Source organism: Eumetopias jubatus, unplaced genomic scaffold (genome assembly GCF_037043125.1).
Source record: "Eumetopias jubatus isolate StellerSeaLion01/CBP00866 unplaced genomic scaffold, mEumJub1_p1.0 scaffold_1, whole genome shotgun sequence".
NCBI classification, from domain to species: Eukaryota; Metazoa; Chordata; class Mammalia; order Carnivora; family Otariidae; genus Eumetopias; species Eumetopias jubatus.
In genome coordinates, this window is record NW_028274807.1 from 216,037,896 (window position 1) to 216,064,720 (window position 26,825).

At 60.3% G+C, this 26,825-nt stretch overlaps 1 protein-coding gene across 2 annotated transcripts; it reads right to left on the reverse strand.

Annotated features, from left to right (window-relative positions):
- Positions 1–442: 442 nt before the first annotated feature.
- FZR1 (fizzy and cell division cycle 20 related 1) lies at positions 443–21,086 on the reverse strand. 2 transcript variants are annotated; one of them, XM_028126310.2, is made up of 14 exons: positions 20,910–21,086; positions 8,512–8,634; positions 7,068–7,193; positions 6,906–6,969; positions 6,700–6,827; positions 6,166–6,248; positions 5,594–5,777; positions 4,837–4,902; positions 4,272–4,374; positions 3,996–4,180; positions 3,628–3,861; positions 3,222–3,326; positions 2,607–2,699; positions 443–2,206 (listed from the first exon to the last, which is right to left on the reverse strand). In XM_028126310.2, exons 2-14 carry the CDS (start codon positions 8,578–8,580, stop codon positions 2,165–2,167), a joined length of 1,482 nt encoding a protein of 493 aa, XP_027982111.1. In that variant the 5' UTR covers positions 8,581–8,634; positions 20,910–21,086; the 3' UTR covers positions 443–2,164. The 2 variants fall into 2 exon arrangements, with proteins under 2 accessions (XP_027982111.1, XP_027982110.1); XM_028126309.2 differs by having other exon boundaries at positions 2,598–2,699.
- Positions 21,087–26,825: the final 5,739 nt, after the last annotated feature.

Here is a 26,825-nt window from a genome sequence, read left to right on the forward strand (position 1 = left end):
CCCCTGAGATGCTGGGCCAGCGAGGTCACCCACTGGCCTCAGTTTCCCCGCCTGTCAGGTGGCGGTGGCAGCAGCGCCTGCCCCACCTGAGAGCTGCTGTGCCCCCCCCCCGTCCTCATCTGCTCCTCCGCCCCCGGCCCCCCCCACCCTGCCATGACCAGCCTGCTGCACAGACTGCCACTCTTGCCCCACCGTCCCCCTTCCAGATGGCAACTGGGGGGGGCCTCTTCCCCGCAGCAGCCGCACCCCAGCTGCGCCACAAGCACTGGCCACGCCCCCGTCCTCGGCCCCAGGGGACCCTGAACTCGGGGTCACTGGCAACTCTTGTAGACTGCCCGAGTCTTCTCCACGACCAGCTCAGCCAGGACGAGCCGCCTGCCCCCGTGTGCGACATCTAGACACCCCAGCTGGGGGCCAGACAGATGGACAGCCAGCCCTAGCAGTGCATGAACCCACAGCTGGTTTAATGACGACGACGCATTTCACAAGAAACAAGGCTCGCTCTGCACCAGGCGCCCCTCCGTCCCCTGCCCGTGCAGTTAGCCCCACGCAGACCCCCACCTCGCTGTCCCAACTCCCAGGCGTGGGTCCGAAAGGCTGGGGGGCACAGTCCCACAGGCACAGCCAGCTCCTGGGCTCCGGCAGCTGCACAAGGCGAGCACGTGGCCGAGTCAGGAGTGTTTTCTTAAAAAAACACTCAAACAAAAATAACTTGACCAATCAAAATACACACATCTATGTACACTGTCCCTCGTCTGTCCCCGCGGCAGGCAGATGCGGGGCCTGGGGCTGGGGAGGCGGGCTCCCACCGCTCCCCCTGGCTCAGGCAGGTTCAGCTGATCGGGAGCGGTAAGCGCTGCCCGCCCCCCCACCCAAATGTGTAGTGGGTGGGCCACTGCTCCTTTCCCACCAGCCTGAAACTTTTCTGGGACCAATCTACAAGAACACAAACAAACCCAAAGAAAGTCACAAGTACGTATATACACGTGCACACACAAGGCCACTGGGACCTGGAGGGGCTCTGCTGGACGCCCCCCAGCCCAGGCCTGCCCCACCCTGTCCACTCCATCAGCACCCCGGGATCCAGGAGGGGAGCAGGAGGGGGAGGACTCCTACTCAGGCCCCTGGCCACATGCAGGCCCTCCCTCCCTCCCTCCCTTTTCGTCTCCGGGTCTGGAGATGAAGCAGGAGGGGATGGGCTCACGTGCAGCTGGGGACAGAGCAGAGTGGGTTGGGGGAAGCTCAGGAAGTTTCTGGAGGGACCTACGGGTGCCTCCTCCCCTGGCTGCCCCACGGCAATGTCACGGATGGACAGGACCCAATGGGGCGGCCTGGGGTAGGGGAAGGGGCTGGGGAGGAGGGGCCAGATGCCCACAGGACCCAGCCCTTAGGGTCGATTCTGCCCTTGGGTCACCCTGACCAGCTGCCCAGCAGGCCACAAGCACCCGAGTCCTGCTTGGGGATAAAACAGGGCCGTGACCCCCGTTAGTAACAAGGACAGTGCAGGGTCAGGGTAAGCACAACACAGCGAGTGGGCCTGTCTCATTTTCCTCAGACAACAAGTCCATCTCAAGATGACCTCCTTCGGCCTGGACACTGCCCGGGGCCCGCTCCTGACGTGGCGCCGTGCCCCCGAGAAAGTCAGTGGCATGGCTGCCAGGGAAAGGGCGGCAGGACTGGCCGCAGAGAAACCTGTCAGGTGGCTCTGTCCCTCTGATCCATGGGCTGACCTCAGCCGTCTGCCCAGCCCCATCTGACCGGCCTGGCGTCCAGCTGTCTGTCCCGTAGGCGTGAGTGGTGATGCGGTGGTGGCAGTGAGCACGTGCTTCTGGGAAGAGCATGCAGCCCCGACGATGCAGTGGCGGACGCAGACAGAAGCAGGCTGGGTCCCAGGAGGCGTCCATCGTGCTCCGAGGAGAGCAGCCAGACAGATGGTCCCTGCTGGGGCCCCATCTCCTGCTGGGGCCCAGCCATGTCCCCGCCCCAAACACCGGCTGCCAGGGTTCGCAATCAGGCTTTAATGAGAATCTTCAGGGTCTCTCCAGGCCCAACTCCCCACCCGCCCCGGCTGTCTCCTCTAGGGACCATGTGCTGGGGAGGGGAGGGTCCATGCACGCCGATGAGAGGTGGGACTCTTCCGACCCGGACGGTGAGGCCCGAGGCTTTACCGGATCCTGGTGAAGAGGTTGAGGACTGACACGGACTCCTGCAGGGCACACAGGAGGGACCGCTGAGCCTGCAGCCCCTGGGCGACCTCCCGGTAACCGCGGGCCGCTCGGTCAGGCCGTCAGGGCGCCGGGGAAGGAACTTCCGCCTGGAGGGCATGCGAGGCTTCGGGCCAGGGGAGCCTGTGGGCACCTTCCCCAGCACCCCGAGGGGTGGAGGGGAGCCAGGCTCTGAGTGCCTTGTGCCACGGGGCTGGAGCTGTGCGGCGACGCGGGAGCAGAGAGAGAGAGGGGACGTGGGCGTCCCAGAGGAGACTCCCGGGGAGACTAGAGCCACCAGGATAAATGGGCCGGTTGGGTGACTGGGGGAGGGGAGCCCCCAGGATAGGCTGAGGGGACGCGCGTGGGGGAACATCTGGCTCTGATACCGACCCACTTTACCTTTGTCGAACGGGTTTTGCTAAAGACATTCCAGAACCTCAGCGTTTCGTCCCCAGCACCAGTGACTATGGCCTCTCCATCAGGGGACATGGCCTGCGGAAGGGAGGAGACAGACCCCCTCCTTGGCCTTATGCCCTGCAGGCAGCCCTACTCTGACAGAGCTGCTGGAATGCAGCCAGGGGCAGGGGACAGGCCCCACCGAGGCCACGTAACAGAGCCGCGGTTAGAGCACCCTGGTAAAAACACAAGGCCGCCCCCCACCCACTGCAAGAAGAGATAGTCTGTTCTGCAAAATCGAACAAATGATAAGTACGTTTTAAGCACAAAACGTTTCACGGTCTGGTGAAACGTTCAGAGATCAGCCGAGTGCTCAGACCTGGGTTATCTACGGAGGTTTCTTCCTGTGCATGTTCAAAAACACACAGAAGAGTGGGGGAAGGGCAGGGATTTGGGAGAGCAGACTCCGGGTTGTGGGACAACCTGACCGTGCAGACAGGAGCCCATCCTGCTGTCCAGGCCTGGAGGCTGCCCGGGCAGGGGGACACGGAGGCAGGGGCTGCACACAGGGGCAAAGGACAGTGGTGTTCTTCTAGACGCCGGGCGGGGCAGACTCACCAGGTACAAGACCCTGTAGGAGTGCCCAGTCAGCTTTGCCACCTGGGTCAGGGACGGGTACTTCCAGACCAAGATCTGGTTCTGCGAATAGCCGTGCGTGCTCACCTGGGGGGTGGAGAGGGCGCTGTCAGAACTCAGGCCCCCCTTCCGTGGCCCTGGGGCTCAGACGCAAGTGGTCCGATGCACCCACCCAGGAACCATCTTGGGCTCGCTGGGCAAGGCGCGGAGGCCACAGGTGACCGCCCTCGCTCCCTGCGAACCTGTCTGGTGCTCCCACCACCTCCTGCCTGCAACAGCCGGGCTTGTCTGCCCCCAGCTCCTCACCGAGGGACCCTGAAGGCTTTCTAGCAACGGAGCGGTAGGCACGCACACTGGCCCCGCAGGCCCTGCCCAGCCCCGCACTCACCAGTTCGTTGGCGTGCTTGGACCAGGCAAGGTTGCACACCTGGGAGCCCGTGTCGATGCACTGCAGCGGCTGCCCTGTGAGCGTGTTCCAGAAGCGGATGCAGCGGTCCGCCGTGCCGCCACCGGACGCCAGCAGCCCGTGCTGGTGTGGGGACCAGGCGATGGCCTTCACGGCCGCCAGATGCTCTGTGTACTGCTGCACAGGGCTCAGGCTTGAGTGGTTCCAGACCAGCAGCTGCGGGGGCAGCGACCGTGAGGCTCCCGAGCCCCTCACAGTGCCCCCCACCCCGGACAACACCCGCACTGCCCTTGCCCTGCGGCGGGAGGGACGGCCCGAGGCCGGGATGGCGGGGGCCCCGGGGCGCCTACCTTGTTGTCGTTGCCCCCCGAGGCGAGGAGCTGGTGGTCTGTGGACCACTTGAGCCCACACACCTCCTGCCGGTGGCCCTGCAGCCGCCGCTCAGACTGCAGGGGCGGGGTCCGGATGTCCCTCTGCAGGATCATGCGGTCCCGGCTCCCAGATGAGAGCTGGTCAGCGTTCCAGGCCAGCGCCCCTGGAGGCCGGGCAGAGAGCAAGGGAGGCTGAGTCCCGGCCACCCCCCCTTAGAGAGCACACCTGCCCCCAGGGCCCGGGTGGCTCCTCACCGACGCGTGCCGTGTGGCCTTCCAGCATGGACAGCTTCTTCCCCGCAGCTGCATCCCAGATCTGCACAAAGCCCTTGTGCGTGCCCACAGCCACCAGGTTGCCCTGGAACCGATCACACAGGGGAGGGAGTGGGCATCAGGCCCAGGTGCAGGGCCCTCTCCCTGACTGGCCACCCTGGCTCTCCTCTCCCTCCTCGCTGCAGGGCCTCGGGGCCACTTCTCTGTGAGTTCCTTTGGGCCAAGAGGATACCCCATCTTGGAACCCTCTGGGAAGACGGGTCACACAAACATTCCAGCTGACACACTGAACATCTGTGTGCTTCCCCACGTTGGGCGGGGGGCAGTCCGCAGGGGACCAAGTCTGGCCCAGGGTGTCTGGAGAGGAGCCCCATCACTGTAACCCAGGCTGGGGACAGGCAGGGGTGCCGAGGCCACTCCTGCAGCTTAGACGAGTGACCTCCAGGCTGGGGTCTGAAGCCCCCTCAGCACTGGGCAGGGCCCCCACCAGTGAGACCAGGTCAGATGTCCCCCGTGCCAGCCCTGCCCAGCTGGGGGGGGTACTGACCCGTTCAGACCAGCCCACAGACGTCACCGAGTCCCCTTCCACCGAGAGGTCACAGAGCCGGGTCACCTGGGAAGACGGGAAGCGGGCGGTGTGAGCCACGTGCTGCCCGGTGGGCCTCCGAGGCCCTCCCCATCTGTTCATCCCTCCATCCGCCCCACAACCACAAGTTCACGTGCTCGGGAACACCTCAGGCCCGTGCGCACTGGTGTCAGTGCTGAGACCTGGGGCAATGTGCCAGGGTGCTCAGGAGGCTGCACGCGGGGGGGGGGTACACAACAGCATGGGGACGACAGACTGCACAGAGCCTGGGGGGGGGTGACCAGGGCACCATCCTGCAGGAGGAGGCCACAGGCTGCCATGTGCTGAGGGGTGGCCCCTTCTCTGAGGCAGCTTCAGTCCCCTTTGGAACGCACCTGCATTTGATTTTATTCCCGAAAACAACCAGCCCACCTCAAACAGCAGTGGGTTCCTGCCCTGCAGTACCCCGGACCCCAGCAGCTACTCCAAGAGATTCACTGCTAAGGCAGGTGTGAGGACCACCACCAAGGACACGGCCCTCACGGCGGTCCCCAGGCTGCGCTGGGCCTAGACCCCATCCCTCTTCTGCTAACACGGAGGAATGGGGGAGGTTGCGGCCCCCCGCAGGGAGAGGTAGGCCCTGGGGGCACGCGGCTGGTGCTGCCCTGGACCCTGGGGACCGGCTCAGTCCTGCCCGCTCCCCCCAACCCCCCAGCGCACACTCGCTCCGGGGCGTCACCTGGCTGGTGCAGGCGCTCCACAGGTACACGCAGGTCCCCAGCCCCACGCTAAGCACGTTGAGGGATGACCAGTCCACTAGGTTCAGGTAGAAGTCGTCCTGCAGCTCTGGTGCGTCCAGGACCTTGAAGGGGATCTTGGAGATCTTGCGGGTAGGTTTCCGTGGCGACCGCAGTAGCTTCTGACTGCAGGGAGGGAGAGCCCAGCCCGTGAGCTCCTCTCCTCCTCTGCAGCCCTAGGAGCCCTAGGCTCCCCCCGTTGGGGTCTCCTGCTCATCCTGCCCCACCTTGTCACCCACGTGATTCCCAAAGCCATGTATGGGTGACTCAGTGGCCACCAACCTCCCTGAGCTCGGACAGCCACACAATGCCCTCTGCCCGGCACCTCCTCTAGGGAGCCATCCCTGACTCCCCTGTCTGGGCCCAAGGCCACTGAGCCTGCAGTGTGTCCCCAGGGAGGCCCCCTGAGCCAGCCCCGCACCCCGGGAGCACAGTTCTCGGACCAATCTTGGCTCCCAAGCACCCCCTGGCTGCCCGCCCTGCCCTGTCCCAGCCCCCACCGGCTCAGACTCACCTTTTGTTGCTGACTGGGGACAAGGAGTAGGGAGACACGTCGTTGCCGTCGTCAGGGCTGGAGCGCTTGGCGCTGAGGGAATACTGGAGGCGGGGGGAGGGGGGCACCCGCTGAGCGGAGCCTCAGCCCGAGCTCAGGGACCTCCCACCCGGAGCCCTGGTGCCCCCGCGCTGCCGGAGGCCGGGCAGGAATGCAGGGTGCGCACCGAACCCGGGATGAGCTCTGGTGAGGATTCAGAGAAGCAAACCAGGCCTCGGGCCTGAGGCGTCGTCTGGACGGTGACTCACCCGTGTCGGCCCCCCCGCTGCCCCCCACAGCCACCAGCCCCCTCAGCCATCTCTCGGGAGACCCAAACCAGGCTCCTTCCCACACTGCACGGGGGCTGCCCCAAGGCTCAGGACCGTGTACTTGGCCCCTGGCCCAGCGCTGCCTTCGTGGCAGCAGGAGAGCAAAGCCTTGGTCCGGGGCGTGGGGTTGAGCGGCTCCCAGGGTGAGCGCGGGAGAGCAAGTGGGGAGCCGAGCTGGGCGGCTCACCGTGAACAGGCCCTTCTTCTCAGGTGTGGAAGGCTGCAGCCTGCGGTCCTCTGTCTGCGGGTCCTGCACCTTCTCGATGCCGGCTCCCAGCAGCTCGTTCTTCAGCAAGGCGGAGTAGGCCAGGCCGTCTGCAGGCAGGGGGCTCCGTGAGGCCAGGGAGGGGCGGGGGGCCGGGGCGCGGCGGGGGGCGGGGGCTGGCTCCTGACCTTTGCCGTTGTCTGAGGTGGCGTCCTTGGCTTTCCGGTTTTGGCTGGGAGACTTCTCATTCTCCTGTGGGAAAGGGGGGCAAAGGAGGCAGGGCCAGCTGGAGCTAGCTCCTGGCCCCCCAGCCCCGGCCCGGCCCCGCCGCCCTCTGGGCAGCCCCTCACATTGATCCTGTGGAAATTCACGCTCCAGTTGGCCCCAGCTCTGGAGGGGATGAAGCGGTCTCCATGCTTGCTGGGGGAGGACACGGGAGAGTTGGCGGGCGTCAGGGTTCGCCGCATCTCTGCCACCTGCAAGGACAGAGGGGCTGGGCTGGTGCCGCGGAGCCCTCAGTGTGCAGGGCCGAGGCCAGTGTCGCCTCTCAGACCCTGAGGCCAGGCCTGGCCTGCCTCCCTGCACTCGGTCTCTGGCCGCTGACCCAGGGGATCAAGTTTAGAAATCCGGGTGGCAGAGGTGAGACGGTGAGTGGGCCACGTGCTCGGTGTGGCCTCCCTGCTCCGGGAGGCCGGACACTGGCGAGCAACAGAAGGCACAGTACAGACCGAAGACCCTGGTCCCTGTGCACGGAGAGCTGCCACCCCCTCAGCCCCATCTCCGTCAGGCAAGGATAGAGTCCCGCGCAACTGCGAGTCACTCACCAGACCCGGGGAGTGGACGCGGGGGCACGGTTCCTGGTCAACCAGCCCACCCCCCTCGACTGTCCCAGAAATGCCCCTTTTTCTATAAGGGATCTGCAGTGGGTTGACTTGTGTCTTCCAAAAAGCCATGTTGGAGTTCTAACCCCCAGGCGCCTGGGATGTGACCTCATTCAGACACAGAGTCTCTGCAGGTGTCCTCCAGATAAGACGAGGCCACGCTGGAGCGAGACGGGCCCCAAATCCACGCCCCGTGTCCTTCTAAGAGTCAGAGACGCCGACACGCACAGAGCAGGGGACATGAAGACAAGGCAGACACAGGGTGGTGGCTCTGAAACCAAGGGCTGCCGGCCATACCAGGAGCGGGGGCAGGCAGGAGGGGCTCCCCCAAAGGGCCCCCCAGAAGGAGTGTGGCCCTGAGACACCACGGGCGGAGGCCTTGACTGCCCAGCGCAGAGCTCAGAGAGCGTGGAGCAGAGTAGCAAGCACAGCCTGTGACCAGTCAGGAGCCCGTGGCACAGGCAGCATGGCTGAAGGGGGTGGCGTACAGGAAAGAGGCACCCCCAAACGCTGCTGGCTCCCAGCAGATAAGGACCGGGCCACCTCATGCCACCATCACACCTCTGCCCGGTGAGGCCAGCCCCACAGCTCTGAACCCCAGCTCGGACACACTGGGCCCTTCACCTCCCTCTCTGGAAACTGAGAGCAGCTCACCTCCCCTGCCCCCCTCCTCAGTCCTGAGTGCGGCCCCACGGGAACAGGGGTCTGGAAGCTGACGGCCCATGTGGGCTCCCGCAGCAGGAGGCACACAGAAAGCCTGAGGAGGGGACTCCCTGGCGTGTAGCTGTGCCTCTCACCTGCCCTGCACCCCATCCTCTGAAGGGTGAAGCCCAGGGGCTCACTGCAGTCCCCACCCCAGCCCCCCGCATGGAGCCAGGACGGTGCCAGTGGGGGTGGGGTGCCAGGTACTCACGCAGGGCATCGTGTTCTCGTTCTGAACAACGATCTGCCGGAGGAGGCGCCGCTCATAGTCCTGGTCCATGGCGACGCAGGGCAGGCCCAGCCCGCCGGCCAACGTCAGCCGGCCAAGGTCAGCCTGGGGCAGGAAGGGCAGGAGAGGTCAGCACCAGTAGGCAGCAGCCCCCTCCACTGCCTGGTGACCACAGGGAACTCCATGGTGATGGCCAGGCCCTCCACCAAGGACCTCCCTCCCAGGAACCAGGGTGAGGGAAGCCACAGCGGGATGTGACGGGGAGGCCAGGGGGAGCCCTGGCCTTTGTCCTGGTTAGCGCAAGTCTCTCATTTATTCCTGGGCCATGAGGCTCACCCTGGGACCACCCCTCCAACCCATACACCCCATCACGTTGCCTTCCTGCTTCAGATCCTGAGGCTACAAACTGCCCCCCAAACAACATCCAGCCCTGAGATTGGAGAAAGGGGCTGAACAAGGGCTGAAGTGGTCCCAGCATGGGTTCCTCCGGGCAGGGAAGCCTGCGTCCTAGAGCAAGAACGGGGCCACAGTCCTCACCCTGCAGCCCCGTGTGTGCAAGCGGGTGGGGTTCAACAGCACCCCCCACTGTGCTCTACCCAGCTCAGAAGGCTTCTCTAAGAGTGAGAAGAGGGGAGGCAGCAGAAGAATGTTCTACGAGGAGGAGCACGTGCAGCAAGAAAGGGCTGAGCACTGTCCAGCACGAGGGGAGCGAGCGGCCACCTCAGAGAGAATGATGCTCTTCACCGCAGGGCTGACACCAGGCCCACAGCCAGTGGTTACTTGCAGAAACCAACGGGAAACGTCTGCAGCCGTGCTTCCCCTTGGGGGTACCGCAGAGCCTCTGGAGGCTGAAGCAAGAATGCGGGGGACAGAGCCCGGCACAGGGCGTGCTCAGAGGACTGCAGCTTCCCAAGGCGCACCTGCTCTCACCCCAGACCCCCCGCGCGCTCATAGTCACCGTCCCTCTGCTACTTGGGCTGGAACCTGGGGCCGGGACAGGAAAATATCAACAAACTGAACAGCAAAAGCTGGCCAAAAATTAAAAGTTTATGAATTCTGAGGTGTAGCACCCCGGAGAAGTCAACGCTTGGCTTAAAAAAAAAAAAAAATTACAGTAAGAGACACGGATCAGAAACCGTAGCGTCGTAACCATTTTCAGTGCACAGCTCAGCTCAGCCGCATGAAGCCCACTCACACTGTTCTGCGAACACCCAAAGCATCCGGCTCCAGAACTTTCTCATCCTCCCAAACTGAGACTCTGTCCCCATGAAGCACCGACTCCCCGCCCCATCCCCGTGAGCTCCTTGCCACACACTCGCACGCACGCATGCACGCACAGCCACGTGACCCAGGAAGTCCACTTCTAGGTACATGCCCTGGAGAAAGGAGGGCAGACCCGCACCGGGACTAGTGCTCTCGTGTCCTGACTGGTGTTATTCGTAACAGCCGAAAAGCCAGAGACTCCCAGGTGTCTCCACAGATGAAGGATAAACACAGTGCGCAGTCCATCCACGCACGCTGAAGTGTGATTCAGCCTTAAAAAGAAAAGATATTCTGACACCTGCTCCAACGTGGATGCACCTGGAAGACACCGCGCTCAGTGAGAAGCCAGACGCAGGACACACCCCGTGCGATCCTACTTTGTAGGGGCTCCCGGGCACAGAGACAGAGAGGAGACCAGAGAGAACATTTGCCCTTTCAAACAAAGACACTGAGGACGCCTGGGTGGCTCAGTTAAGCGTCTGCCTTCGGCTCAGGTCACGATCCTGGGGTCACCAGATCGAGCCCCGCAGCGGGCTCCTTGCTCAGCGAGGAGTCTGCTTCTCCCTCTCCTTCCACCCTCTCCCTCTGCTTGTGCTCTCTCTCAAATAAGTAAACTCTTCAAACAAAGACTCCCAAGGAAAGTACTGGCTTTGTGTCACCTGGGAGGGAGCAGACCTGGGGGACCACCACTCACACCTCTCCAGCTGTGGGCACGAGGAGATATTCAGGCCAACCCGCCTAAGTCCTACTTTCAACACCCCCAAATGGCCTGATGGGTTCCCGGGCCTGCGGTGGAGAGACCAGGTACAGCACGTGGCTGAAGGACCAGCGTGAGCCTGCCGATTTTTTTTTTTTTAAGATTTTATTTATTTATTCATGAGACGGGGGGGGGGGGGCAGAGGGAGAAGCAGGCTTCCCGCGGAGCAGGGAGCCCGATGCGGGACTTGATCCCAGGACCCTGGGATCATGACCTGAGCCAAAGGCAGACGCTTAACCATCTGAGCCACCCAGGCGCCCGAGCCTGCCGAGTTCCTGACCCTCACCTGCGACGAGGGGACATGGAGGGCTGGCCTGGTGTGGTCCAGCCCAAAGCCGGACACTCGGCCAAAGCCAAGCCAGGTGCATTAGGCTCACAAGAACATGAGCACGGCCTCTAGTCACCACTGTGTCCCACACCACGTGCCACATTAGTGGGCGCTACCAGTGCGTGGCCTCACATGCACATAAACACATGACGCCTGAGCCAGGGGCAGCAACACCTCAGGGTCACAAGGGGGCACGGACAGGGGCTCTTGCCCACAGGCCTGAGATCCGTGCCCACCTGCCCCCACGGGCCTCCCTCCACTGGGCCTGGGGTTCTTCTGAGTTCCCCCAGCCCCGTTGTCCCCACGGGGCCACACAGCGGGCCTCCTGCTTTGTGAGTGAAGTGGGGTTGAGGCCCTCCATCTGGGGAGCAGATGTGGGAGCAGCAACCCCCTTCTTGGCCATCACCCCCCACCTTGCATGTACCCTGTGTGCCCTGGCAGAGGTCCCCAGACTGGTTCAGCCCATTTGTCACAGAGTGGAGTCCAGAAGTAGGGGGTGGCTGTGACCCTCAAGCCTCCCTCACTTCTCTGGGGGTGAGGCTCCTTCCCCAGCCTCTCCTTCCTGTCCAGTTCCAAGTCCACCTACTGGCCTGCCCCAGGACAAACCCCAATGTGTATCCTCACCACAGGGACCACTCCTGGGGCGGCACGGCCATGAGTTTCTGTCCAGGCTGGAAATGCCCGTTCAGAAGACACGGTGTTTCCCAAGGGTGAGCCTGGGCCCCATGCAAACCGGGGCTGAGCTCCAGGAGGCCAGCGTCCACTTCGAGGACCGAGAATCCCCAGTGGGATTTTTGGCAGGGAAGAAGAAGGGACATATGGCTTCGTTCTGGTCAGTTCTACCATCAGTGGGTACTCTGCCAGAGTTGGGCCAGTCAGCTGCCCCCTCCACCTTGCAGACAAGGAAACAAGGGCCAGAGAACCACTAACGTCCCTCTGCCAACCGTGTGTGGAGTCAACCCTGGCCGGCCCTGGCTGGAGCCTTGTCCGCCACCCACCAGGCACTGAACCCTGAGGGGAGTCAGGTGAAGGCCATGCTCAGTCCATATGCTCAGCGGATGCCCCTCCCCTGCTCTCCCCCAGTAGGGCTGCTCAGGGCTGGTGGGGCTCTGCTGGGGGGGGGGGTGGGGAACAAGGGGTTTCAGCACCGGGAATGGTCATACTGTGGGCTACGGGGGCCTAAACCTCTCAACCCAGGTGAGTTTGCTTCCAGTGGAAAAGAGAGCCCCCCATTCACAGAGCAAGGCCACCATGCTTGTGTCCCCAGGTGACTCCCTGTGAGGCCGGCAGGGCTGATCTGTCACATGGACGGCAAGGCCCAGGAGAAACGAAAAGCGTCCACAAGACAAGACAAGCCACAAACGGTTTTATTTAAAAAGACGACACAAGCGGGAAAAATACCTGCCAGCCTTGGGAGATACCGAAGCGGTGAAGGGTGTGTGCATGGCGTTCCTGAGAGCAACGCGCACCGTGGCCAGCAGCCGGAAGGTGGCAGGTCCCCAGCCCCGAGCTTCCAGGCAGCTGACACAGCCCGGCCGCCCATGCCAATGCAGAAGGCAGGCACGCGCGCTCCTTGGCAGGAGCTGAGACCCGACTTCCAAGGAAGGCAATTTGGCAGTTGCTTTCCAAATTTAAAACGCACATCCTTTCTGATGCGGTATCTCTACTTCCAAGAATCCGCCCGTAATAGTTGTGTGCGATACCATGTGGGCAAGGACGCGGTCTGCAGGCTGCGTGTGGGAACAGGAGGCGAGGGCTGACGCGGTGGCGTGAGGCTCCTGTCCCCACCAGGGCACAGGGCAGCGGGGGGGGGAGGGGGGTCAGCGAGCCCCACGCACGTGAGCGCAGCTCCAGGCCAACAAGCTACTTCCGGAGGGCGGGGGAAGAACCCAGGAGCACAGGTCAGCTCAGGGGAGAGGAACTGAGGGTGCGGGACAGGACAGCAAGGAGCCTTGCTTCCCTGGGCGCGTCCGTGTGCACTTCTGGGGCTCTGAGGCCCCGGCCCAGGGCTGGAGCACAGCTGGCAGGGCACCCAACATTCGGTCGCCTTCACCGCACACTTGAGAACTTCCTAATAAAATATCTGAGAGCCTGTGCCGACTCTTCTGTTAGCGAGCAGTCTGGGGCATGGACCGTCCACAGGCCGAGACAGAGCCGGGAAGGCAGCAGCGAGCGCCCCGAGCTCACCCAGCTGACCAGGGAGGCTGGTGTCCAAGTCAGGTGAACGGGGGCCAGAGCCCTTGGCCACTCGCTGCCACTGTCCCCTCCACTGGGTACTGTCCCTAGGGGACTTGCCCACCCACCCAGCCAACCCTTAAGAAGGGGGTCTCCTCTTCCCCCCAACGTGGCCCCCAGGATGAAGAGCCAAGAGACCCACCTCAGCCCACTGTCTCAGACAAGCTTCCAACCTCCAAGCCCGCTCTTCTGGGAGACAGGCAGCACCCCCGTCACCTCACAGGACAACAGTGAGGTTCCCTCACAGCGAAAGCTAGGGTCTGCACGGGTCAGGGGTCGCCCAAGCACCCAGGGCTGCCCTCCCGTGCACTGGCCGTGCTTCGCTCCTCACTCACCCTGGGCCCAGAGCTCTCTGAGAGCAAGCCAATCCCCACCAGCAGTCAGGGAGCGGGGCCCAGCCTTCTCTGCAGCTCCCCACTAGCCCCTGGCCTCACCCAACCAGCCCTGGGTGTGCTGCTCACATGGTTTCCACCCACCGAGCACTCAGCAGAGACGGCCCACTCTAGGTAGGACCCAGTGGTTCTCGCTGGGGGCCATCCTGCCCCCCCAGGGGACATGGGGCGGTGTCTGGGGACTTGTGTGGTTGTCACGACTGGGGTGCTCCTGGCATTGAGGGGTGGGGGCCGGGGCTGCTGCTCAGCATCTTCCCCCACCCCTGCAGAGAGTGGTCCGGCCAGAATGTTCACAGTGCTGAGGGACAGAGACACTCTGGGACTAGGCCAGGAAGGCTAGCAGATGAGGGAGACGATGAAACACGTGGGCTGGGCCTGGTGTGAGCAAGGACCGAGGACACAGCACGCAGCACCTCCAAATGTCTCCCAGCCTCCTGGAGTGGGGGGCGGCCGCAGGGGGCACAGCAAGGGCGGTGGCATGGAGATGCAACAGTCTCCCCTCCAGGCCTGGGGGCAGCCCAGTGCACCCACATCTCCTCCCAAGTTCATGCTGGGCCCCGGGGCCCCCAAGACGGAGCACTCTGCTTCCAGAAGTGCTCACCAAATTTAAAGTCCTTCAAGGTCCTGCTCATCTAGAAAAACCGGTCCCTCCTGGTTTAGATGTTGTAAGGCTCTTCAGCAAAAGCCAAAGGAATGAGACATCCCCCACAACAGGGCTTTCGTGACTCGGTGTTTTGAGGGCGATGCCGGTCTGGATGTGGCTACCTACGAAATGATTTACACCGGAGGGTCTCCCCATTGTGACGACCACAGATGTCCTTGGCACCGCCCAGCGTCCCCCAGCAAAACTGTCCTGGGTGAGGGTAACTCCAGCTTCTGTGGGGGAAGCCATACCCGCTAACAGGTAGAGGTCAGGTGGCACCTGCTCCCATCCTGTGTGGGCCCAGGGTCCCAGGTGAGCAGGATACTGCTCCTGGCCCCATGGGACAATGACAGCAGCGGACCAGTGTAGCTCCAGGTCTTGTACTTAACTTTGCCCCCAGGTGCGATGCTACCTCCCTTTCACAAACGAGGAACCTGCTGGGATCCTCCCCAGGAAATGCAGCCCCAGTGCCCACGCTCACCCTCCGGCCCACGGCTGCTCAGATCATGACGCTCCCCCAGGTGGGAGGGTCCCCAGGCCCAGCATCGGAGCGAAGGCCTGCTCTGGAGTGGGGCGTCACATCACGTGTGAGTATCTGCTGGCTGGTTCTCGCAGGAACCATCCACCAATTAGGACTATGCTGGTAAATGGCTGGGGGCTCCCTGGGAACTGTCACCAAGGGGCACAGCCCTTCACGGGGCCCCTGAAGTCTGCAGAGATGCATGCACCCGTGGGAGAGATCCATAGGCGGAGGCTGCAGGAGACCCCAGGATAGCTCCTGGCGCTCCCAGACTACCTGACTAGCAGCCCTTTCCTCCTGGGAAGACGACAGCATCCTGCCGGGCGCCCAGGGGTTGGTCGTATTCTTCTCAGCCTTTCTCTAAAAGGCTGGGGAAGTACCACATGAGAAAGACCCAACTAGAAGAAGGGGGAGTTGTCCAATGTCCCACTCACGTGGGAGCCTCTGGCTTTGCTGCTTCTGCCTCAGCTCAGGCAGGCTTGGAACCAGCCCTCACAGCTCCTTCCCCCACCACCACAGTCAACCCAATCACCATGCAGTCCTAGAGAGGTCTATCAGAGAACGGGGGCGGGGGGGTGCGGGGCTGGCTCCAGAGAAGGACACACCTGGCTTTGAGTCCCAGCCTCCATTCCTACTGGCCCAGTAGCTCTGGGCAAGCAACTTCTCTCTGACCTGGGTTAACGGGAGAACGCCACCTACGTTGCTACAAAAGTGGGCGGGACTTCTGTGAAGCAGCTAGCAGAGGGCCTGACCCAAAGGAGATGCTAGGAAGTGGTGGCTGATCCCCTGGGCTCAGGGACAGGTGCACAACAGCCTCCAGATGGGCCTGCTTCCTGCTCCTCCATCCGCAGCGTGTGTGGGCTGTGTGGCAGGGGAGGTGCCCTGCCGGCCACAGCGGGAGGCTGGGTGGCCAGGTGGGGCCCCTTCTCCTCCCTCACTGCAGCGCGCACCTCCCCCCGCGAGAGGAGGGAAGGCTGTAGTCAGTAAAAGACGTGGGGCTGGTGGTGGGAGGCCTAGCCGTGGTCTCCAGACATCGACTAGAACTTAGGCTCCTGGGCTCCGAAAGGGACTTCTGAACAGGGAGGCCCCACCCAGCGAGGGAACCCGATGAGCTAGTGGTCCGTTGCCTCTCCCTACAGCAAAAGACAAGGCCCAAAAGAGCTGCAATCAAAAAGGACCGCGCCTGACACAGGACAGGGAGACGGCTGATGTGAATCAGCATGAGGGTCAACTTAGTTCTGGGGAGGCCCGGAGGTGGGGGCCCCCAAGGAGCACGTTCCAGCATGCATGCAGTCACTCAGCTAAGGCTGACTCCCTGCACTCGCTCTGTGCAGACAGGCCCTGGGGCTCATCAAGGCGTCCTGCCCCTGCCCCGGGCTGGCAGTCTAGAGAACATGGCTTTCTGGACCAAAGGCTCTCACTTTCTAGCCTGTGACAACGGCTCGAGAGACACTGCGGCTCCCCAGGCAGGCACTGCTGCACAAAGCCCCAGAAACGCGCCCAAGGTGAAGCCGCTCGCCTCCTACCCCTCAGCGCTGCAAGACACCCATTCTCAGTGTGACGGGGTGAGACACCCAGCCCACGAGGCCATTAGGGTCGAGCACGCAAACCCCTACACAAAGGAAGGATGACTTGGCAACAGCACCCAAACGATTTATGCTCACGTACATGTTTACAGCTGTGGTTTATGTCAGAGAGCCAGATCTCAAGGCTGGACGGGCCTTAAAGGGGTTCGGAGTGAGCCCCCTCACAATGGCATCTGCTTACACACCTGCAGGGACAGGGGGCTCACCCCCTCACAGGCAGCCCTGAGCATCAGAAAGTGCTTCCTCAGTATGTCTCGCCATGGATCCCACCTCTGGGTCCCAGGTAGGGGCAGAAGGAAAACCCTAAAACCTAGTACATTTAGGGCAAGGACACGCAACCCCATCTGCCGGCACTGGTGACAGTGGGACCATGTCATTCTCTGTGGGGGACCGTCACGGGCATGGCAGGGGGCTGAACAGCATCCCTGGCCCCCACCCACTCCATGCCAGAACAGCCCCACTGTGACAACCACAAATATCCCCAGACATTGCCCCCAGTGGAGAACCCCTGGTTTACAGGAATCCTCAGGGGGGAGAGTGGTTTCCCTCAGGCTCAAGAGACTAGCGCTAACCTTTCTCTTACTGTTCAGCTTTCCGTAAGTGTAGCCAGACAAGCTCCAAGCAGCAGTCTGCCCCTGCCCTTGCTCCCTCATCCTCCCTCGATGCCACCTTCAACCCAGCCCGCCTCTGCTTACTCCTCCTTATTGTAGGGCACTGTGCAAATACAGCCTGACACATCCCGCACAAACTGGTGGTTCCTTTCTCTGGACAGAGCATGTGCAAAAAGGCATGGGGATCTGGAAGGAGCGGTTGCTGCCCTAGAGAACTGTGCAGAGGTTCAGGGAGGCTGGGTGAGGCCGTGCTGGGGGCAGGAAGAGGGAAAAGTAAAGCCAGAAGAGCAGTCTCCCGGGTGGTGTCCTAGGGCTAGTGGCAGGGGGGTGGGACAGGACAGGGAGCGGGGAGTGGCAGGAGCTGTGCCTCTGTGCACTGGAGGTGGCATCACGCGCAGACCGGGCAGAGCACCGGGGAGCAGGCCCATGCCTGCCCAGCACAGCGGGCTGGTCCAGAGAGGAGGGGCCCCATGAGAGGCCGGGCGCGGGAAAGGTTCACGGAAAGAGTGACCTCTTCTGGGCTACCTCAAGCCAGGTGCCTGCAGGACACCCAGATGACGACTGGCACTGGCCCCGTGGGCCTGGAGTTCTGGAGCCAGCCTCGGGCCGCAGCAGCAAACGAGGACAGGAAGTGAAGTGTGCCCGCCAAGAAAGTGTGCAGATAGCAGAGACGCATCTGAGTTCAGATCAAAAACAAGGGTCACCACACAGGAACCCGCACACCACTGTTTGCAGTGGCTCTAGTCCCAACAGGCAAAAGGTGGACACAGTCCAAGTGTCCACCCAACACGCAGGCACATCCCTCGGCCTCGGATGGGCCAGGTGCCCACACGCGTGGCCCCAGGGACGGACCCCGAGCCCACGACGCTCAGGGAGAGAACCAGACACAGAAGGCACACGGGGTGTGAGTCCACGTGGGTGACACGTCCAGAACAGGCTCATCCTGACAGAAAATGGGGCAGTGGTTGCCGGGGCTGGGGAGGGCAGAGGACTGATGGGTAAAGGGGAGGAGGTTTGTTTGGACGAGAATGTTCTGGAGTTAAGGTAATAGATGCAAAAGCTGGAAACCACTGAACTGTGTACTTTAAATCACTAAATCACATGGCATGGGAATTCTATCTGAATAGATCTGTTAAAAACAAAAATTCAGCAAATAACGAAAAGGAGAGCCAGGGAAGGAGGCTGCTCGCTGACGGAAGGTGCAGGAAGCCAGGAAGAGAGTGGAGTCCACAGTCCAGTTTCGGGGGTCGAGGACTAAGCCACTCGAGGCTGCGGGGCCGAGCCGTGTGCTCCTGTCCCAATCTCAGGCGAGGAAGCCACAGTAGGAGAAAGCAGTCACTTGCCAAGGACACAAGGATGCATGGCGGTTGGGGGCACGAATGTCCCCTGTCCAGAACGTCAATGCCACACGAGAAGGAGCTCTGATTGTGTGCGAGTCGCAGTGCCGGACAGAAGGAAGGAGCTGCAGGATGCGCCTGGCTCCAACTGCCCACCGCCTGCAGCCACTCCGCATGCACCAAATCTTGGGCAGGTGGAGTGAGAGGTGGCCAGAGCAGTAACGAGTGGACCTGACAAGGGGGAGGCTGCTGGGGCCTGTGATGGATCAGAAACTGGACGGCGGGAAGCTGCTAGGCAGAAGAGGGGCGGCCTACTATTCCCTCCCCAGCTCTGAAGGCCATCAGCTCCCTGTGCCAACTCCCAGAATGGGCCAAACGTACCCTACCCTCTGGCTGTCCCCACCCTTTAGCACTCACTCAAGCCAGGGTTCCTGAGCTCCAGTCTTACGGGGCGCAGAGTCCCTGCCCTCACAGGGCTCTTGGACTGAACTCCAGTCCCAGGTCCCCCCCCTTGGCACTGCTGATATTTGCACTGGGCGGAGGGGTGGGACAGCAGCATCCCTGACCCCACCCACTCGATGCCAGGAGCACCCCCAGTCGTGATCACCACAGACACCCCCAGACAGCACCAATGTCTCCAGTGGAGAACCTCTGCTCTCGAAGAGAATTACAACGGTAGTGCCATTTCGCTGGTTCCTAAAAGACCAAGTCCCTCGATCCTGACACCTGACATGAGTCTCCAGGATCGGCCTTCCAAACAGAACCATTTGGGATCCTCACCCTGCTGCTCAGTGCTACCAAGCAAAAGGTCCCCACGATCAACCCCACTCTGGTCCCCAAATCCGCCAGGCCAGAGGCCCCAACAAACAGCACTGGGAGATTTCCTGCTGAGAGGGCCTCGTGTGAGAATGGAGGCAGACTGGCTTCTGAAGACTCATCGCCTCCCCATTTGCTTCCAGGCACTTCTCCCGTAGCCCCAAACAGCCACTGCCACCGGCTGGGCCACAGCGGGGGGGGTGGGGTGTCTGAGATTTCCCCGGGGAAACAGTCACGGGGCCCAAATGGCCAGCACAGCTAGCTCCCTGGACACTGCCCACCACCCAGCAAAGCAACTGTCCTTTGAACCAAGAGCTGTCCAAGGGCCAGAAGCCTGGTTTTCAGAGGGGGAGAGCCCACAATCCTCAACAAAACCCTCTTGGAGCAGTGGAACCTTGTTCACTTGGAAAGTGGCCTTTAACAGCCAGCACAGCTGCTTGCACTCTGGGGCTTAGAAGGCATGCCAGTCTAGTAGTTTCTGTTGAAACAGAAGGGCCCATGACCTCAAAGGCCAAAATGGCCCATGAGAAATTCTGCAAGAACAGCCCAGGATGTGTTCTAGGGGACAATGCACCACTCTGGGGGCTGTCCCCAGGAGATCTCATCAGCCTCTAGTGTGCAAATCCCCTCCCCCCTCCAGGAGAGACCACCCAACCTCCTTCATTTCAAAGACCTTCTCACCTGTCCCCAATCTGGAGTAAGGGGAACAGCTGTGCATGTTGAGATGGATTGTTTTTCTTTTGATAAATCCTCCCCATCTAAAGTATAGTAAGAAGTTGGGGGGGGGGGGAGGGAGGGTGCGCGGTGTAGCCTCGCCAGAGGGAGGCAATGAGGTCATCACTCTGTGAACTGGAGTGGGGTGGGGGTGGGGGGCTAGTTCCTAGCATGACAGGTCCCTGAATGAGGGGAGGATTTCCAGGGGGAAAGAACAGGGAAAAATGAAACAGGTCTAGGCTAGACAGCTGCGCAGCGGAGGGTCTCCGGCTTTGGGTTGGGGGCAGGTCTAGACAGTGCAGGACCAATGGGTGGGGGTCTGCAGTTTTTAGTGCGGGAACATGGCTGTGATGGGAAGAAGCATTCCACACCTGGGGGCTCCCGGATGTCGGGCGGGTGCTTACAGGAAAAGGCAGGATGGTCCGGGATAGGAGGGTAGCGGGGCAGGGACAGGTCGTCTCAGATTTTGGTGGGGTCAGGGCCCACATGGAGAGCTTGACACAGGCTGGATGGCAGCTGGAAAGGGTCAAGCTGGGAGGCTGGGGGCGCAGATGGCAGTGGGGTTGGGAGCAAAGGGGTCACTGATGCACTCAAATGGCAATACCTAAGTGCTTCTGGGTGCCAGGAACCCCGAGGGGCGCCCACACAGACAAGGTCTCCACACCTCCTTCTACTTGTTTCAGGGGCCACAAAGCGGGGGAAGGGGGCCTGGTTCGAGCCTGGCTGTGTCGTGACAGCCGTGGGGTGGGGGGGCAGTCTCGATCCGGGCAGGGCCTGAGCTGGGATGGTCCCAATTTGGAAGAGGCGGGTTCGAGAGGCCAGAGATGGAAGAGCCGTTCTGGGGGACAGCTCGGCCCCGTTTATAAGCGGACCTCGGACCTAGCTGCGGGGGGAGTGCTCGGGCTGCAGGTGGCTCGGGCTGGGGCGCTCATGCAGGGCCGGGTTTGGGGGGTGAAGACGGGAGTGAGATGCGGAGGTCACCCCGGGCCTAGCTCGGCACGGGGGGCTGGCCGGCTCCCGGAGGGCCCGAGTGTGCGGGCCGCTGGCTCGGTGTCGGGGCGGGGTGGGGGGAGGCCCGGGGGAGGCCCGCGCCGCCGTCGGGCCCTGCCCGGCTCGGGGGGGGGGGAGGGTCGCGGCTCGGGCCCGGGGGGCGGGTCCCCACACCCCGGCCGCCTCACCTGGCTCGCTCCGGTCGCCCGCTGGCTCCGCCGACCCCGCCTCTCCCGGCGCCGCGCCGCGCCGGCCGCCGCCGGCCGCAGCTCCACTGGTCCTGCCGCGGCCGCCGCCAACGGGACCCCGGGCTCCGTGCTCCTTAATATGGCGGCGGTCGCTGTTCCGCGGCCTCCCGGAGCCCTCCTCCGCCGCGCGCGCTCCCGCGCCCGGCCACGCCCCCGCGCCGGCGCGCTGCGTGCGGCCGCCCCGCCCCGCCACGCCCCCTCGCGCCCGGGCCTCTCGCCGGGGCCGCGCCCCGACCCGCCCACCCTGCACGACTGCGCCGGCGCACGTCGGGCATCTCGGGAGGACGTGACGTAGCTGCTGATTCGAATCAATACAGGAAGCGCGGCGCCACGCGTTGCCATGGGCGACCGAGGCCGGCCGGATCTCCCCGGCCCAGGGGAGCCCAGTTGCGTGGGATCTGCGGGAATGGCTCTGCTCAGTTAGGACGCGGTTCTCAGGGGACAGTCGCAGGGCCGGGCACTCAAGGGCAGACAGACCCACGCCCCGTGAGGGCAGGCGCACTGCGTGATAAGCGCAGAGAAGCTCGACAACAGGTGCATGTCTGGGCCGGGCCGACCCCACTGCCTGCGGCAGCGCATTCGTTCAGTCGGCCAGCATTTACTGCGCTCCTACGCAGGGCTCGTCCAGGCCCTGGAAGTAGGGCCCAAATCCTAATCGTCTCTGCCCACCCCCCACCCCCTAAATGGGCAGAGGATCCAGACAGACATTTTCCAAAAGAAAAGAGATGACTGGCCAAGAAGCTCACGAAAAGTCGCTCGCCACCGTTACTCATCAGGGAAATGCAAGTCACAACCAGTGAGCTCCCACTTCGCTCCTGCCAGGGCGGCTACGAGAAAAGAACAGAACAGGAAGCGAAACCAGGAAAGTGCTGGTGAAGATGCGGAGCAACTGAGCCCCCCTACGTTGCTGGTGGGGTGGAGAATGGGGCCGCCACCGTGGAGGACGGCCCGGCAGCTCCTCGGAGAGTTACCCGCTGGACTACCGAAGACCTAGCGATTCCTCGCCTCGCTATATCCATCTACCCAGGAGAATTGAAGTCGTGTCCTCATAAACATTTTTACACGGATGTTCAGACAGTTATTCACAATAACCAAAAAGTACGAACAACCCGGGTGTCTATAACGGATGGTTGGGTGGACAAAAGGCGGTATATCCGTGTCGTGGCATGTCGCGTGGCGGGAGAAAGGAGTGATGCGCTGAACGCTCTGCCGCGTGGATGAACCTGGCAAACACGATGCCCCGTGACCGAGGCCGGACACAAAAGGCCGTTGTGTTGTACTGTATTTCCCCGCTTATATGAAATGTCCACAATGTCCGGGCAAATCTGTAAAGACAGAGAGTAAGTTGGTGGCTGCCGGGAGGTTGGGGGTGAGGGAGGAAAAGGCATAGGGAGTGACTGCTAGGAACTTTCTTGCTGGGGTGATGGAGTGTTCTAAAATTGATGTCATGATGGTTGCATAGCTCTGAACACACTAAAACCCAGTGAATTATACCCTTTGAGTGGATTTTAGAGTATGTAAATTGTATCTCAGTAAAAACGGTCATAAAAAAAAAAATCCAGTCTGCCTGGAGCTGAAGCATGGAGAGTAATAAAAGAAGGAAAGATGGGGTGAGGGATTAGAGTCTCAAACACAGTCGATCAGGGACATTTGGGCAAAGGTTTGAAGGAAAAGAATATACCATGGAATGATACATGTTATGCAGTGCACCTTTATCTGATTTCAGTGAGCTCCGGAAAGCACCATAGGATCTAGAGCAGTGTCATCTGATAGACACAGAACACGAGCCACCATAAGTAATTTTAAATTTTCTTGTAGCCACACTTATAAAATACCAAGAAACCACTGTAATTAATTTGTTGAATTAACACGTCAAAAATATTTACATTTCAATGTTTTATCAAAATCAATTATCAATGAGATATTTGCTGTTCCTTTCCTCTTAATGTCTTAAAACCCAGTGTGTATCTGCTTACGGCCCATCTCCGTATGGGGGCTAATTTTCATTGGAAATACTTGATCTCTATAATTTATAAAATTGACAGTGGGACAAGTAGATTCACGTACCGCAGGTTTTCCAAGCATGCTTAAAACGTTTCCAATAACTGAATCAAATATCATCTTTTTCCACCTCTATTTAAATTAAATTTTAAAAATTAGGGGCGCCTGGGTGGCTCAATCATTAAGCATCTGCCTTCAGCTCAGGTCATGATCCCAGGGTCCTGGGATCGAGCCCCGAGTCGGGCTCCCTGCTCCGCGGGAAGCCTGCTTCTCCCTCTCCCACTCCACCTGCTTGTGTTCCCTCTCTCGCTGTGTCTCTCTCTGTCAAATTTTTAAAAATCTTAAAAAATATATAAAAATAAAAATAATCGATTCTGTAGCTACACTGGCCACTTTTTTTTTTAAGATTTTTTTTTTAAGATTTTTTTTTTTTTTTTTAATTTGACAGAGACACAGCGAGAGAGGGAACACAAGCAGGGGGAGTGGGAGAGGGAGAAGCAGGCTTCCCGCCGAGCAGGGAGCCACATGCGGGGCTCAATCCCAGGACCCTGGGATCATGACCTGAGCGGAAGGCAGACACTTAACGACTGAGCCACCCAGAAGCTCCCATGTCGATTTTTCAAAAGAAAAAAAATGCATGAAAATATTACTGATTTATGTGCTGAGGTTTTTGGCATCCCCTTCAATTTGGGGCTCACCTGCCACACCGCTTAACAAACACTTTCCTCTCTCTGGTTCCACTTATTTATTTTTATTTATTTTAGACAGTGCATGCACAAGCAAGGGGAGGGGCAGAGGGAGAAGCAGGCTCCCCACTGAGCAGGGAGCCCGATGTGGGACTCGATTCCAGGACCCCAGGATCATGACCTGAGCCAAAGGCAGACACTTAACCAACTGAGCCATCCAGGCGCTCCCAATTTTTTTTTTTTTTAAGCAGAGGTTCCTATTTTTGACAAACTAGAAGTCCAGAGGGGTGACAGAGCCTGGCAAACATTCTGTAAGTCGCTCCTGAGGTCTGTCCTGGGCAGTGAGAAGAGGCAGAGCAGGAGCCCAGATGAATTCTCTCACTCAGCCTGGCTTGGGGCAGGGGCCAGGCCGACCCCCAGCCTGACATCGGAAGTATAACAAAGGGCTATGGGTTTCATTGCATCCCCGAAAAAGGCATCCCCCAGTACCTGGGGATGGACCCTTATTTGGAAATAGGGTCTCTACAGTCAGCAAGTTAGGACGAGGTTATACCAGAGTAGGGGTGGGCCCCGCATCCAGTGGGCAGTGTGCTTATAAGAGGGGAATCTGGACACAGACAGAGAAAGAGGGGAAGGCCATGTGGGGACGAGGCAGACACTGGAGAGATGTGTCCACAAGCCAAGGAAGGCGGAGGATTGCCGGCAACACCAGAAGCTGGAGGAGACAGGGAGGACCCTTCTCCAGAGGGCTTAGAGGGAGCAGGGTGCTGCTGACACTTTGAGCTTGGACTTGCTCAGGTGTAAAGGAGCCGCAGAACGAAAGGCGTGATGTCTGCGTTTAGCACAGATGTCTGTCCTGCTATCAGTCTGTCGCAGGTCTGTAGGTTCAAGATTCCAAGTTTCCTGACGTATACAGGTCTTGCTTTTGGGTGTGGCTTCCCATATCTGCTTCCTGCACCCTTGGGTCTATCTCCTTACCCCCAGCACATCCTGGGGGCCAATCATACCTGGCACTCTGCCTGGAAGCCTTCCAGAGTCACCACAGTGCCTGGCCCCTGGGGAGGTCCTGCGTGAGTATTAGCCTGAGCCACAAAACACGGTCGAGATGGTGTCCTTGCTGGCCAGTCAAGGTTACCGCAAAGTCAATCCAGAGTCAGCTCTCGAACACATAGGAAGACAATAAAAAAATAATATCAGGGAGCGCCTGGCTGGCTCAGTCGGTAGAGCAGGTGACCCTTGAGCTCGGTGTTGTGAGTTCAAGCCCCACGTTGGGTGTGGAGATCACTTAAAAAAAAAAAAAGGACGTCAGCTCCAGGAGACCAGAGACTATCTCGTTCTATGCCCTCTGTGCCCAGGACCGCCTGCCACGCAGTAGGTGTTCAATAAATATTTGTGAAATGAACACCTGAATGTTTAAACCAATAGTTGGTCTGTTAAGTGACTTCTTTGTTATGCATGGCATTTTTATGTTTTTAATTGCCCACATTTATTTTTTTTTAATTTTATCTTCTTGAGAGAAAGCACATGCGCACATGAGGGTGGGGGAGGGGCAGATGGAGAGGGAGAAGCAGACTCTCTGCTGAACAGGGAGCCAGACACTGGGCTCAATTTCTGGAATCCGAGACCATGACCCGAGCCAAAGGCAGACACTCGACCGACTGAGCCACCCAGGCGCCCCGCGCACATCTCTTATGAGAGCTGGTATGTCAAATCAATTGCTGTCTGTCCTCCCTTAAGAACGGGAACATCCGGCCACACAGGTGCACCTGCCTCAGTGCCTTATGCTTTCTGCCTGGCCCAGGAAGCAAGAGAAAGCCAAGAGGAGAACCGGAGTGGCCAGGCGAATTTTGTCCCCGGGTAAAGCAGCTGCCTTGTGCAGGCTGTTTCCTCCCTCTGAAGGGGCCACTGTCACCGTCCCGAACAAATGTCAAAGTAAATACCATGGCAAAACATTCCAAGTAGCACAGGGAGGTATAAGATTGAAAGTACTTTGGGTAAATGCTTGGATATTTTTTTAAAAAGTCACCCATGTGTAATTTACATACATAACTCCATTGATGCATGAGATCGCACGGGCCGGCTTCGCCTGCTTCGAGTTTTGGAGGTCAATCTTGGACTGCTTTCCTGTAACACAGGAAGGTCTTCCCATCCTTCTGAGGGTCTGATTGTTAGTGTATAAATGCACCACTGTTTAAGCAGTGCCCCTGCGGACAGGCATCCCTCAAATATTTACCTGGCATGTCTCGGTGCTAGGGATCCACTTAGCGATGTGCGGGAGCCCGTGAGTACTGACTACAGAAGTCATGGTCAGCAACTGCACGAGTGGACCATGGTGGGAAGATTTATTTACTTATTTTAAGATTTTATTTATTTGACAGAGCATGAGCGGTGGGGAGCAGCAGAGGGAGAAGCAGACTCCCCGCTGAACAGGGACCCCGATGTGGGGCTCCATCCCAGGACCCTGGGATCATGACCTGAGCCGAAGGCAGCCGCTTAATGACTGAGCCACCCAGGGGCCCCATTGTGGGAAGATTTAAACTATGGGAACTGGCAAACGCTACGGACTAGGGCTTTATTTTTATTTTCCAGATTGCTCCTTTACCACCACACCGCTGTCATGTCATGGACAACAAAGCAGACAAAACCCCTGCTCACATGGTGCTTATTCTAGTGGAGAAAACAGGCAATAAACGAATTAAGTGTGCAGGAAACTATAGATGCTATGGAGAAAAAGAAAGCAGGAAACAGGATAAAGGAACATGAGGAGGTCATGATGTCAATGCCAAGCGCTCTGGCAAGCCTCGGCGAGGAGGTGGTGTTTGAGCAAAGGAGCAAATGTTTCACTGAGGGAGTAAACATACCGGGAAGGAAAAAGGTTCCAGGTAAACAGCGCATGCAAAAGTCCTGGGGCAGGATTGGGCCTGACCTGTTGGAAGAACATTGAGGAGGCCTGATTGGCTGGAGCAGAGTGGGCGACAGAGAGGGGCAGGGCAGGGGCGGGTCGTGCAGGGCCTTGTGGGCCTTGGGGAGGACTTGGGCTTTTCCCCCAGGGAGGGAGGGACCTGGCTCCGGTGCTCACCCGCGCCCTCCGGTGGCCGCTGCGGGGAGGACGGACTGCGGGGAAGGGAGGTGGGGGCCGGGGGCGGGGCAGAGGGGATTGGGCAGGTCC

Coding starts and splice junctions, on each gene's coding strand:
- FZR1 (XM_028126309.2), bottom strand. CDS start 8,580: ATGGACCAGGACTATGAGCGGCGCCTCCTCCGGCAGATCGTTGTTCAG. Junction 4,181..4,271: donor AGGCCACACGGCACGCGTCG/GTGAGGAGCCAC, acceptor CCCGGCCTCCAG/GGGCGCTGGCCTGGAACGCT. Junction 3,327..3,627: donor CCAAGCACGCCAACGAACTG/GTGAGTGCGGGG, acceptor TCCACCCCCCAG/GTGAGCACGCACGGCTATTC.